The sequence below is a fragment of the Protomyctophum bolini genome (genome assembly GCF_963924005.1).
Source record: "Protomyctophum bolini genome assembly, chromosome: 17".
Classification (NCBI taxonomy): domain Eukaryota; kingdom Metazoa; phylum Chordata; class Actinopteri; order Myctophiformes; family Myctophidae; genus Protomyctophum; species Protomyctophum bolini.
Genome location: NC_137878.1, coordinates 23668120 through 23680502, shown reverse-complemented (window position 1 = coordinate 23680502; position 12383 = coordinate 23668120). Strand labels below are relative to the sequence as shown.

Sequence of the window (12383 nt, the reverse complement as noted above, 5' to 3'; positions counted from 1 at the left end):
AGTGATATGGCTGACTGAGTAAAATAAAACAATCTACCTGAAAATAGATAGCTATAAGTGAAGAGCAATTTCCGCAATTACCATTTCCACAATTTCCGCAATTTCCATTTCCGCAATTTCAGCAATTTCCTCAATTTCCATTTCCGCAATTTCCATTTCCACCATTTCCGCAATTTCCGCAATTACCATTTCCGCAATTTCCATTTCCGCAATTTCCGCAATTTCCATTTCCACCATTTCCGCAATTACAATTTCCGCAATTTCCATTTCCGCAATTTCCTCAATTTCCATTTCCGCAATTTCCATTTCCACCATTTCCGCAATTTCCGCAATTACCATTTCCGCAATTTCCATTTCCGCATTTCCGCAATTTCCATTTCCATTTCCAACTATTAATGGCAGCTGCCAGCTGGGTTTCATCATTCAAATAAAATAGAATTCTGTCCGTTTAGCTATAAAATTATGTCAGGGAATAGGGATACACAGAATATGTCTTTCATTTGCATTGCATCTCCCCCCCCCCCCCCCAAGCTTTTATTTTCGTTCGATTCCTTTTCCTTTTCAAAGATTCCTTTTCAGGCAAACATGTCCACCGTAAGATGAACCTAAATAGGCTAGAATGGGGTTTTCAGGTGTAAGTATGTAGGACTAGTAGCATGACAAAGTTTGTGCTATTGCCATGAGAATGTCAAGGCCATTTATTAGTCTTATGAAGGTCATTTATATTGCTCAAGGTCATTGAGCGGCGCGCTATAGTGTGCGATTCTTCATCATTGTTGAGGATTTGAAAAAAGGTGAAAATCGCGGAAAAGCGAAATGCTATAGTCCATGGTCACGGACCGCATACTGGTCAAGTTCATTTATACTGGTGAAGGTAATTTATACTGGTCAAGGTCATTTATACTGGTCAAGGTAATTTACTAGTCTTATGAAGGTAATTTATACTGCTCAAGGTCATTGCTATTGGTCAAGGTCATTGAGCGGCGCGCTATAGTGCGCGATTCTTCATCATTGTTAAGGATTTGAAAAAGGTGAAAATCAAGGAAAAGCGAAAGGCTAGTATAGTCCATCGTTTTTTACGATTTCGAAGGATTTGAAAAAAAAGGTGAAAATCTCAGAAAAGCAAAAGGCTATAGTCCATGGTCACATACCGCATACTGGTCAAGGTTATTTATACTGGTGAAGGTCTTTTATACTGGTCAAGGTCATTTATACTTGTCAAGGTCATTTATACTGGTCAAGGTCATTTATACTTGTCAAGGTCATTTATACTGGTCAAGGTCATTTAATAGTCTTATGAAGGTCATTTATACTGCTCAAGGTCATTGATATTGGTCAAGGTCATTGAGCAGCGCGCTATAGTGCACGATTCTTCATCATTGTTGAGGATTTGAAAAAAGGTGAAAATCGTGGAAAAGCGAAAGGCTATAGTCCATCGTTTTTTACGATTTCGGAGGATTTGAAAAAAATAAAAAAATAAAAAAACGATGGGTTATAGCCCATGTTTTTTGAAATTTTGAAAAAAAAAGTTAGCCTCGTTTCTCATCATTTTGGACCATGGGCTATAGCCCATATCGTACGGCATACTATAGCACGCCGTTTTTCATCATTTTGGAGGATTTGAAAAAAATGAAAAAAAAAAAAAACGATGGGTTATAGCCCATGTTTTTTGAAATTTTGAAAAAAAAAGTTAGCCTCGTTTCTCATCATTTTGGACCATGGGCTATAGCCCATATCGTACGGCATACTATAGCACGCCGTTTTTCATCATTTTGGAGGATTTTTAAAAAATGAAAAAAATAAAAAACGATGGGTTATAGCCCATGTTTTTTGTAATTTTGAAAAAAAAAGTTAGCCTCGTTTCTCATCATTTTGGACCATGGGCTATAGCCCATATCATACGGCATACTATAGCACGCCGTTTTTCATCATTTTGGAGGATTTGAAAAAAATGAAAAAATAAAAAAACGATGGGTTATAGCCCATGTTTTTTGAAATTTTGAAAAAAAAAGTTAGCCTCGTTTCTCATCATTTTGGACCATGGGCTATAGCCCATATCGTACGGCATACTATAGCACGCCGTTTTTCATCATTTTGGAGGATTTGAAAAAAATTAAAAAATTAAAAAACGATGGGTTATAGCCCATGTTTTTTGAAATTTTGAAAAAAACAGTTAGCCTCGTTTCTCATCATTTTGGACCATGGGCTATAGCCCATATCATACGGCATACTATAGCACGCCGTTTTTCATCATTTTGGAGGATTTGAAAAAAATGAAAAAATAAAAAAAAGATGGGTTATAGCCCATGTTTTTTGAAATTTTGAAAAAAAAAGTTAGCCTCGTTTCTCATCATTTTGGACCATGGGCTATAGCCCATATCGTAAGGCATACTATAGCACGCCGTTTTTCATCATTTTGGAGGATTTGAAAAAAATGAAAAAATAAAAAAACCGATGGGTTATAGCCCATGTTTTTTGAAATTTTGAAAAAAAAAGTTAGCCTCGTTTCTCATCATTTTGGACCATGGGCTATAGCCCATATCATACGGCATACTATAGCACGCCGTTTTTCATCATTTTGGAGGATTTGAAAAAAATGAAAAAATAAAAAAACGATGGGTTATAGCCCATGTTTTTTGAAATTTTGAAAAAAAAAGTTAGCCTCGTTTCTCATCATTTTGGACCATGGGCTATAGCCCATATCGTACGGCATACTATAGCACGCCGTTTTTCATCATTTTGGAGGATTTGAAAAAAATGAAAAAATAAAAAAACGATGGGTTATAGCCCATGTTTTTTGAAATTTTGAAAAAAAAAGTTAGCCTCGTTTCTCATCATTTTGGACCATGGGCTATAGCCCATATCGTACGGCATACTATAGCACGCCGTTTTTCATCATTTTGGAGGATTTGAAAAAAAATGAAAAAAATAAAAAACGATGGGTTATAGCCCATGTTTTTTGAAATTTTGAAAAAAAAAGTTAGCCTCGTTTCTCATCATTTTGGACCATGGGCTATAGCCCATATCATACGGCATACTATAGCACGCCGTTTTTCATCATTTTGGAGGATTTGAAAAAAATGAAAAAATAAAAAAACGATGGGTTATAGCCCATGTTTTTTGAAATTTTGAAAAAAAAAGTTAGCCTCGTTTCTCATCATTTTGGACCATGGGCTATAGCCCATATAATACGGCATACTATAGCACGCCGTTTTTCATCATTTTGGAGGATTTTAAAAAAATGAAAAAATAAAAAAACGATGGGTTATAGCCCATGTTTTTTGAAATTTTGGAAAAAAAAGTTAGCCTCGTTTCTCATCATTTTGGACCATGGGCTATAGCCCATATCATACGGCATACTATAGCACGCCGTTTTTCATCATTTTGGAGGATTTGAAAAAAATGAAAAAATAAAAAAACGATGGGTTATAGCCCATGTTTTTTGAAATTTTGGGAAAAAAATTGCCTCGTTTCTCATCATTTTGGACCATGGGCTATAGCCCATATCATACGGCATACTATAGCACGCCGTTTTTCATCATTTTGGAGGATTTGAAAAAAATGAAAAAATAAAAAAACGATGGGTTATAGCCCATGTTTTTTGAAATTTTGAAAAAAGAAGTTAGCCTCGTTTCTCATCATTTTGGACCATGGGCTATAGCCCATATCATACGGCATACTATAGCACGCCGTTTTTCATCATTTTGGAGGATTTGAAAAAAATGAAAAAATAAAAAAACGATGGGTTATAGCCCATGTTTTTTGAAATTTTGAAAAAAAAAGTTAGCCTCGTTTCTCATCATTTTGGACCATGGGCTATAGCCCATATCGTACGGCATACTATAGCACGCCGTTTTTCATCATTTTGGAGGATTTGAAAAAAATTAAAAAATAAAAAAACGATGGGTTATAGCCCATGTTTTTTGAAATTTTGAAAAAAACAGTTAGCCTCGTTTCTCATCATTTTGGACCATGGGCTATAGCCCATATCATACGGCATACTATAGCACGCCGTTTTTCATCATTTTGGAGGATTTGAAAAAAATGAAAAAATAAAAAAACGATGGGTTATAGCCCATGTTTTTTGAAATTTTGAAAAAAAAAGTTAGCCTCGTTTCTCATCATTTTGGACCATGGGCTATAGCCCATATCGTACGGCATACTATAGCACGCCGTTTTTCATCATTTTGGAGGATTTGAAAAAAATGAAAAAATAAAAAAACGATGGGTTATAGCCCATGTTTTTTGAAATTTTGAAAAAAAAAGTTAGCCTCGTTTCTCATCATTTTGGACCATGGGCTATAGCCCATATCGTACGGCATACTATAGCACGCCGTTTTTCATCATTTTGGAGGATTTGAAAAAAAATGAAAAAAATAAAAAACGATGGGTTATAGCCCATGTTTTTTGAAATTTTGAAAAAAAAAGTTAGCCTCGTTTCTCATCATTTTGGACCATGGGCTATAGCCCATATCATACGGCATACTATAGCACGCCGTTTTTCATCATTTTGGAGGATTTGAAAAAAATGAAAAAATAAAAAAACGATGGGTTATAGCCCATGTTTTTTGAAATTTTGAAAAAAAAAGTTAGCCTCGTTTCTCATCATTTTGGACCATGGGCTATAGCCCATATCATACGGCATACTATAGCACGCCGTTTTTCATCATTTTGGAGGATTTGAAAAAAATGAAAAAATAAAAAAACGATGGGTTATAGCCCATGTTTTTTGAAATTTTGAAAAAAAAAGTTAGCCTCGTTTCTCATCATTTTGGACCATGGGCTATAGCCCATATCGTACGGCATACTATAGCACGCCGTTTTTCATCATTTTGGAGGATTTGAAAAAAAATTAAAAAAAAAAAAAACGATGGGTTATAGCCCATGTTTTTTGAAATTTTGGAAAAAAAAGTTAGCCTCGTTTCTCATCATTTTGGACCATGGGCTATAGCCCATATCATACGGCATACTATAGCACGCCGTTTTTCATCATTTTGGAGGATTTGAAAAAAATGAAAAAAAAAAAAAACGATGGGTTATAGCCCATGTTTTTTGAAATTTTGGGAAAAAAATTGCCTCGTTTCTCATCATTTTGGACCATGGGCTATAGCCCATATCATACGGCATACTATAGCACGCCGTTTTTCATCATTTTGGAGGATTTAAAAAAAAATTAAAAATTAAAAAACGATGGGTTATAGCCCATGTTTTTTGAAATTTTGAAAAAAAAAGTTAGCCTCGTTTCTCATCATTTTGGACCATGGGCTATAGCCCATATCGTACGGCATACTATAGCACGCCGTTTTTCATCATTTTGGAGGATTTGAAAAAAATAAAAAAATGAAAAAACCATGGGTTATAGCCCATGTTTTTTGAAATTTTGGAAAAAAAAGTTAGCCTCGTTTCTCATCATTTTGGACCATGGGCTATAGCCTATATCGTACGGCATACTATAGCGCGCCGTTTTTCATCATTTTTGATGATTTGACAATATTGAAAAAATGAAAAAAGATAGGTTATATTGAAGCGTGCACCTACACACGCACAGGCGCACATGCGTATGCACACCTGGACCTGTAAATGAACAACACAAAAACTAAGGCACTGGTGTCGGACTTCTGGTGTACCGGAACGGGGATCAACTCCCTGCAGTGCCCTGCTCAATGTGTTGTATTTACCGGAAAGGATGCGAAACATTAGCAAATTGCGAAGGATTGGAAACATTAGCAAATTGCGGAGTGTCAACAAACATTTTTTGTAACTGTTACAAAAAACTGCCTGCCTAATTGTCCATGAGTAGATGTCTGTCTGCCTGTCTATGAGTAGCTGTCTGCCTTCCTGCCTGTCCAATTGTCCATGAGTAGCTGTCTGTCTGTCTATGAGTAGCTGTCTGCCTGCCTGCCCAATTGTCTATGAGTAGCTGTCTGTCTGTCTATGAGTAGCTGTCTGCCTTCCTGCCTGTCCAATTGTCCATGAGTAGCTGTCTGTCTGTCTATGAGTAGCTGTCTGCCTTCCTGCCTGTCCAATTGTCCATGAGTAGCTGTCTGCCTGCCTGTTCAATTCCCTATGAGTAGCTGTCTGTCTGCCTGTCTATGAGTAGCTGTCTGACTGCCTGCCTGTCCAATTCTCCATGAGTAGCTGTCTGTCTGTCTGTCTGTCTGCCTGCCTATGAGTATGTCTGCCTGCCTGCCAGCCAGCAAGTTGGCAAAAATGTTAATAAATTGTTATGGCTGAGTAAAATAAAATACAATAAACACAATTTGCCTGAAAATAGATTACCCAGCTATGACCTTTTTCATGAAAAAAAATGAGTAGTGATATGGCTGACTGAGTAAAATAAAACAATCTACCTGAAAATAGATAGCTATAAGTGAAGAGCAATTTCCGCAATTACCATTTCCACAATTTCCGCAATTTCCATTTCCGCAATTTCCTCAATTTCCATTTCCGCAATTTCCTCAATTTCCATTTCCGCAATTTCCATTTCCACCATTTCCGCAATTTCCGCAATTACCATTTCCGCAATTTCCATTTCCGCAATTTCCGCAATTTCCATTTTCACCATTTCCGCAATTACAATTTCCGCAATTTCCATTTCCAACTATTAATGGCAGCTGGGTTTCATCATTCAAATAAAATAGAATTCTGTCCGTTTAGCTATAAAATTATGTCAGGGAATAGGGATACACAGTATATGTCTTTCATTTGCATTGCATCTCCCCCCCCCCCCCCCCCCAAGCTTTTATTTTCGTTCGAGTAATAGTACAACTCTAATAGTATTACTTATAATAATGTAATTAAAGATAACTTCATTCAGATTTTTTTTTCTTTTTTTTTCCAGATTTTTTTTCTTCTTTTTTTTAGATTTTCATTGGTAGGCCAGTCATAATGGTCCCGCGGGCCTGATGTGGCCCGCGGGCCTGAGGTTGAGTATCACTGGGCTAATGTATACATTCATTCAAGAGTCTATACTGCATTGCACATTCATTATAAGAACTAATGTGTATTCAAAAAATCACACTTGTGTGAAGTGAGGGGCGTCTAGATATTTTGGGGCATGTTGTTCTCATGTCTGTGAAAAATGAAATAGATGTATTACAAGATGTATTTATATCAGTGAGATGACGTCTTACATTGATATTTACTGCCCTAAACAAACAAAGTCCATAGATTTGGCTGGCCTATGACGTAATTTTGGAAATCCATCCATTGGAGGCGCCCTTCAAAACTTTGTGTGGATTGTTTATATTTTTCTGGTAAAGATATTAAGATCGACTGAGCATGAGAGCTCAACAGAGCAGCTCCACTGTGAGAATTAATTGCCTTTCTCAAGGGCAATTCAATGCTAGGGAGTGTTGCTAATTCACTTCCCCTCCCAGATTTCTCCTGCCGATCTGGGGTGTCGAACCAGCAACACACACAAGCACTCTACTCTAACCTTTAGGCCACTACAGCCAATCAGCCATACATATTTAAAGTTCACCCTCACTGTGCACACATCATTCATCATCACACACACACACACACACACACACACACACACACACACACACACACACACACACACACACACACACACACACACACACACACACTAACCCGTAGCGTCTTCCTAGCCTTCTCAGAGTTGCTAATGATGATGGTGTCTGGTCCACCCATGGAACAGATGTTCTTCAGTCGAGCTCCACCACACACTGGGACAGTAGACACAGCAAAGTCCTGGGTGCATACGCACACACACACACACACACACACACACACACACACACACACCCGTGCGCGCACACACACACACACACACACACACACACACACACACACACACACACACACACACACACACACACACGCACACACACACACACACACACACACACACACACACACACACACACACACACACACATACATACAAATTTATTTATGTAGCACATTGGTGTAGACAGGGTTCGGTTTGTAAAAGAAGAAAATGGAGGGGAACATACTATACTCGTGTGAAGTGAGGTGCGCTCGTATCATCATATTTTTGAGGGGCTATCGCCCTTAACAAATGGAGCTGGGAACTTCTCCTTTGGTCCACCCATTCCATGGTCCAGTAAATAAAAATCACACCCGTGTGAATGAGGGGCGCTCTTGTCATCGTACATCAATGTATGTTAGCGGACATTTGACATTGTTACATAAAGTACATAAGGTGGTCCTTTATTGGCCAAGCGCTCCCACCAACATGTGAATTTTCCCTTGCTAGAAGGATTCCATGCTAGAAGGCTTTTTTACCTTTATTTGTAGTTGTTACGCCCCCACCAAAGAGGTCCAGGTGTTATTTTGTGCAAAAGTACATTATTGGCTATTTCCCCTAATATAAGCCCTCAATGGGGGTTGGGTTTTTGTGGTAATTTGCTTATTTCCATCGATATAAGTAGTAAAGTGTGCCGCTTGGGATACTATTTACATTATGAAGAGAGGATATATACAAAATAATATGATTTTTGAGTGATGGAAATAAGCGAATTGGCACAACACCCCAATGCCCCATTCAATTCAGTGCAATTCAATTCATTGAGGGCTTATGGTAGGGGAAATAGCCAATAATGCGCTTTTGCACAAAATAACACCTGGACCTCTTTGGTGGGGACGTAACTACAAATATGAGTAGTAGGTATGAAAGCCTTCTAGCATGGAATTCCCCTTTAATGTTTTGATGTTTAATTTACGTCATATTTAGGGGAATGCTGACGTCATTTCTCCGTTCATTGTCCATGGCAAATCTTGAGACATGTGGGGACAAGATTTAGCGGACATTTGACCTGAATTCCCCTTTCATTGTCAATGGCAAATCTTGAGACATGTGGGGACAAAAGCTGTTTATAGAAGGGGCTAGCTCCCCTTAAAAATCACACTCGTGTGAAGTCAATAAGTCATCATCATTATCGATTTGATCATTATCAATAATAATCATCAATCATCACATTCCGTGCTCAATCAAAGCATCACATTTGTGGTACACAAACACACAAAGCTCGGCACAGGGAAACACTGAAAGACCCACCCACCTCAGACAAAACCAGATAGTTGATAAAGAGACGTTCACAGTAGGCAGAGGAAAACATTCCCAGAAAGATGACTTTTTAACTTTACTGGGACGCTGCTCTTGTTGTAGTAAACAACTGTCTGTCTGTAATGAAACTGATGTTGCTGTCTGTCGCTCACTGCTGCTCATTATTGCCAGCTGTCTGTCTGTCTGTCCGTCCCCTGCGTGTCAATACTGTGCAATGGTTTGTGTTGTGTGCACCACACACCACACACAAAATAGAACGGAAGCGGCCTAAATGCACTAAATGAGGTAATCAATACCGTTGCCCGTTCTGTGTCATCCCTAAGGGGAGTTCCTGTGTGGTCTCCCTCATTTGGCAAATAGAATGGCATCATTTATCACAGCCCACAGCTCACCACTGCTACTGGTCCCAGTAGCTGGTCCCAGTTACAGTACAAAGAGCACTTGAGTCACATCTAGTCACTATTGTACTTGTACTGTTTCCTCTAAAGCAGTGGTTCTCAACTGTTTCCTCTAAAGCAGTGATTCTCAACCTTTTTAATTTCTAGGTCCACCATTTGATATGATTATCATTTTTTGTACAATCCACAGTGTTAATTTAACTCAGAGTGTACAAAATGGATCCAAATGAACCTGACTGTAAAAGAGTCCATAATTCCATTTGTACACAGAGCATCCCCAAAGAACTCCCTCTCTCAGTCCCAGCCCCCCTCTTTATCCTTTGTTATACCACACCCAAGAACCGCCAGGCCCCCTGCCGTGCCGTTGCATAGCTGGACGTGACAGAACGGACCCCCATCGAAAGCTAGCCTTGCATGATAGTAATCTTTACACACACACACACACACACACACACACACACACACACACACACACACACACACACACACACACACACACACACCTATCTCATTAAATGGCAGTAAATATCAGGACCTGGGCTGGTCACGCAAAGAATGTTTATAAAATAGTATCTCTCAACAATGTTAGGGAGACAAGCCTTAGCCCATGGGCTTAGATACACACAGCAGGGGGGTTACGGTGAGAATATGTCTCTCAAATAGCCCCAATAAAAAGAGGACAGTCTCCAACACACAAAATACATGATATACATGTAATGCTGGATGACATGCGTTAATGATAAATAAATACAAATAGCCTACATATTTGGCATTCAAAGCAGATCTACGAGCTTGTAATTTTTACATATATATATATACATACATATTTCTACATATGAGGCTCAGCCTTATATGTAGATATAAAACTACTTTGTAGCTAAAAGGCTTTAGAGAAACGTTTACCCAGGCGCTGATGTTTTTGTTGTTTGTTAAAAAAGATTGCTGTGGTGTTTACTGTTTACTGCTGTGGCCTGAATGCATTCATTAATCCTACATCATTTATTCTCCCGTCTTGAGTCCATGCTGCTTACCCTGAATGTATCCGCCAGGACCTCCGCTCCTCTGTGGTTGGTGTGTGAGGAGATGCCGACGAAGAACTCCCTCCCTGTGAACAGAACGTCGCTGCCCTCCAGCGTCGCCCCTCCGGAGCCCCCTTCCTCGACCCCCATCTCAACCACCGTCAGGTTGAGCTCCGACATCACCCTTCTCACAGCCTCCGCCTGGAAGAGAGACGAGTAGATAGAAAAAAAAATCACACCCGTGTGAAGTGAGGGGCGCTCTTATCATCGTATACATCATTATGCCGTAACAAGTCTATTTGCTCAGACACATGTGACGTCAATTCTCCATTCATTGTCAATGGGAATTTAATATTTGTGTAGGACGAAAATAACCAATTTACTCGTCCACATAAGACGTAAATTCTCCATTCATTGTCAATGGGAATTTAATGTTTGTGTAAGACGAAAATCTACACTAATAGCTGAATATAGGAGGGGCTAGCGCCCCTCAAAAAAGAAAGGGAAGAAGAAGAAGGGGAGGGGGAAGAGAGGTCAATCAAAGAAAACAAAAGCAGAGCAGAGTGTTTCATGCCGTATACCTCAGCGCGTCTCTGCTGTTTGAAAGGTCTGGTGATGAGTGCCGTGTCTCCCTGGATGACAGCTACGTCCTCGATCCTCCAGCTCTCGGGGAGGTCCTGGTCCGCTGGGATCTCTATCAGCTGCAGGCCCATCTTCTGTCTCAGAGCTCCAGTCAGGACCCCAAACTGACGCTGAGCTTTGGCCAGTTCCACTGACTCCTTCTCCTTCGTATCTTGGCCGTCCGCCCTCCCAAAACTCTCAGGGACGCCTCGCACCACAGCGTGCGTGAAACGCCCATATGGAGATATGTTGGCCATTATGTCACTTTGTGTGTGTGTGTGTGTGTGTGTGTGTGTGTGTGTGTGTGTGTGTGTGCACACACGTGTGTAGTGTCTGAATTAGAAGTCTGTTTTTGACTCTCAGTGAGAGCTACGTGCACGTTCCCGCGTTTTAGACAGTGTCTGTCGGGGAGTGAAATGACAGGTCTGTGGGGAGTCTGTCATTCAAGCAGAGAACTACACTGGAGCATTATGACTGTATGCCTTTCTCCTCTTCTCCATTCACTTCACAATGTTGGTTTCTGCTTCAACTGTCCATGTCCACACACGTCGCACACCATAAGGTTGAGGAGATTCACTCTGATGATCGCACAGTGACAGGATGAGAGAGAGAGAGAGAGAGAGAGAGATGTTGACAATACAATGACAGCATGCTTTGTTTTGTTAATGTTCATTGGGCCAAAACCCAAAACTAAGTCATCAATTAGCTCAAGCTCCACTGCACACATCTCTCTATCTCTATGTCGTGTGTAAAACAGGGTTGGGATGAATGATAACCGTTTTCATCGCTTATCACGATAAAACACACTAACAATAATCATATTGCTGAGATTTCAATAACAAATTTACAAGCTCACAATGTGTTGACGAGTTTTGAGCTTGTAGATCTGATGTTTTGGGCTAATGTTATAATAAGGTTGCTGGGCTGCAATGGTTAAAGTGGACATTTGCATATTTTAATTATCACAATAATATTGATGTCCCATCCGTAGTTAAAATGTTTACATTTCTATTGTTTTGTTTTGCTGTAATGTCTCTGTCTATGTGATTATATATGTAACTGCCAATTTTCCAGTTTCCAGTCTCCTTTGCAGTTACTTCACAGGTATGGGAGTGATCCTACGCAGTACACACACAGAAAATAGCAACAGATGGATGTCCAGTCTTTGATCCAGTTTGAGTGTTATTTATTTATGAGAAGTCAAAGTGAGCAGTTGAAATCATGGACATGAACATACCGGTGATGTTACTAGTAGATGTTACAAGTTACAAGTTGCTGGTGCTACTG

The 12383-nt window shown here is 39.5% G+C and overlaps 1 protein-coding gene across 1 annotated transcript in view; it reads right to left on the bottom strand.

Moving 5' to 3' along the window:
* The window catches only part of ddah2 (DDAH family member 2, ADMA-independent), a 46362-nt gene that overhangs the window by 32849 nt on the left and 1130 nt on the right, over positions 1–12383 (bottom strand). Inside the window, exons 2-4 of the mRNA XM_080786831.1 lie at positions 11057–11674; positions 10488–10676; positions 7600–7719 (exon numbers count right to left, since the gene is read on the bottom strand). Of these exons, the coding sequence (XP_080642957.1) occupies positions 7600–7719; positions 10488–10676; positions 11057–11353 (606 nt within the window). The 5' untranslated portion in view covers positions 11354–11674. The remainder of the gene's footprint in view (positions 1–7599; positions 7720–10487; positions 10677–11056; positions 11675–12383) is intronic.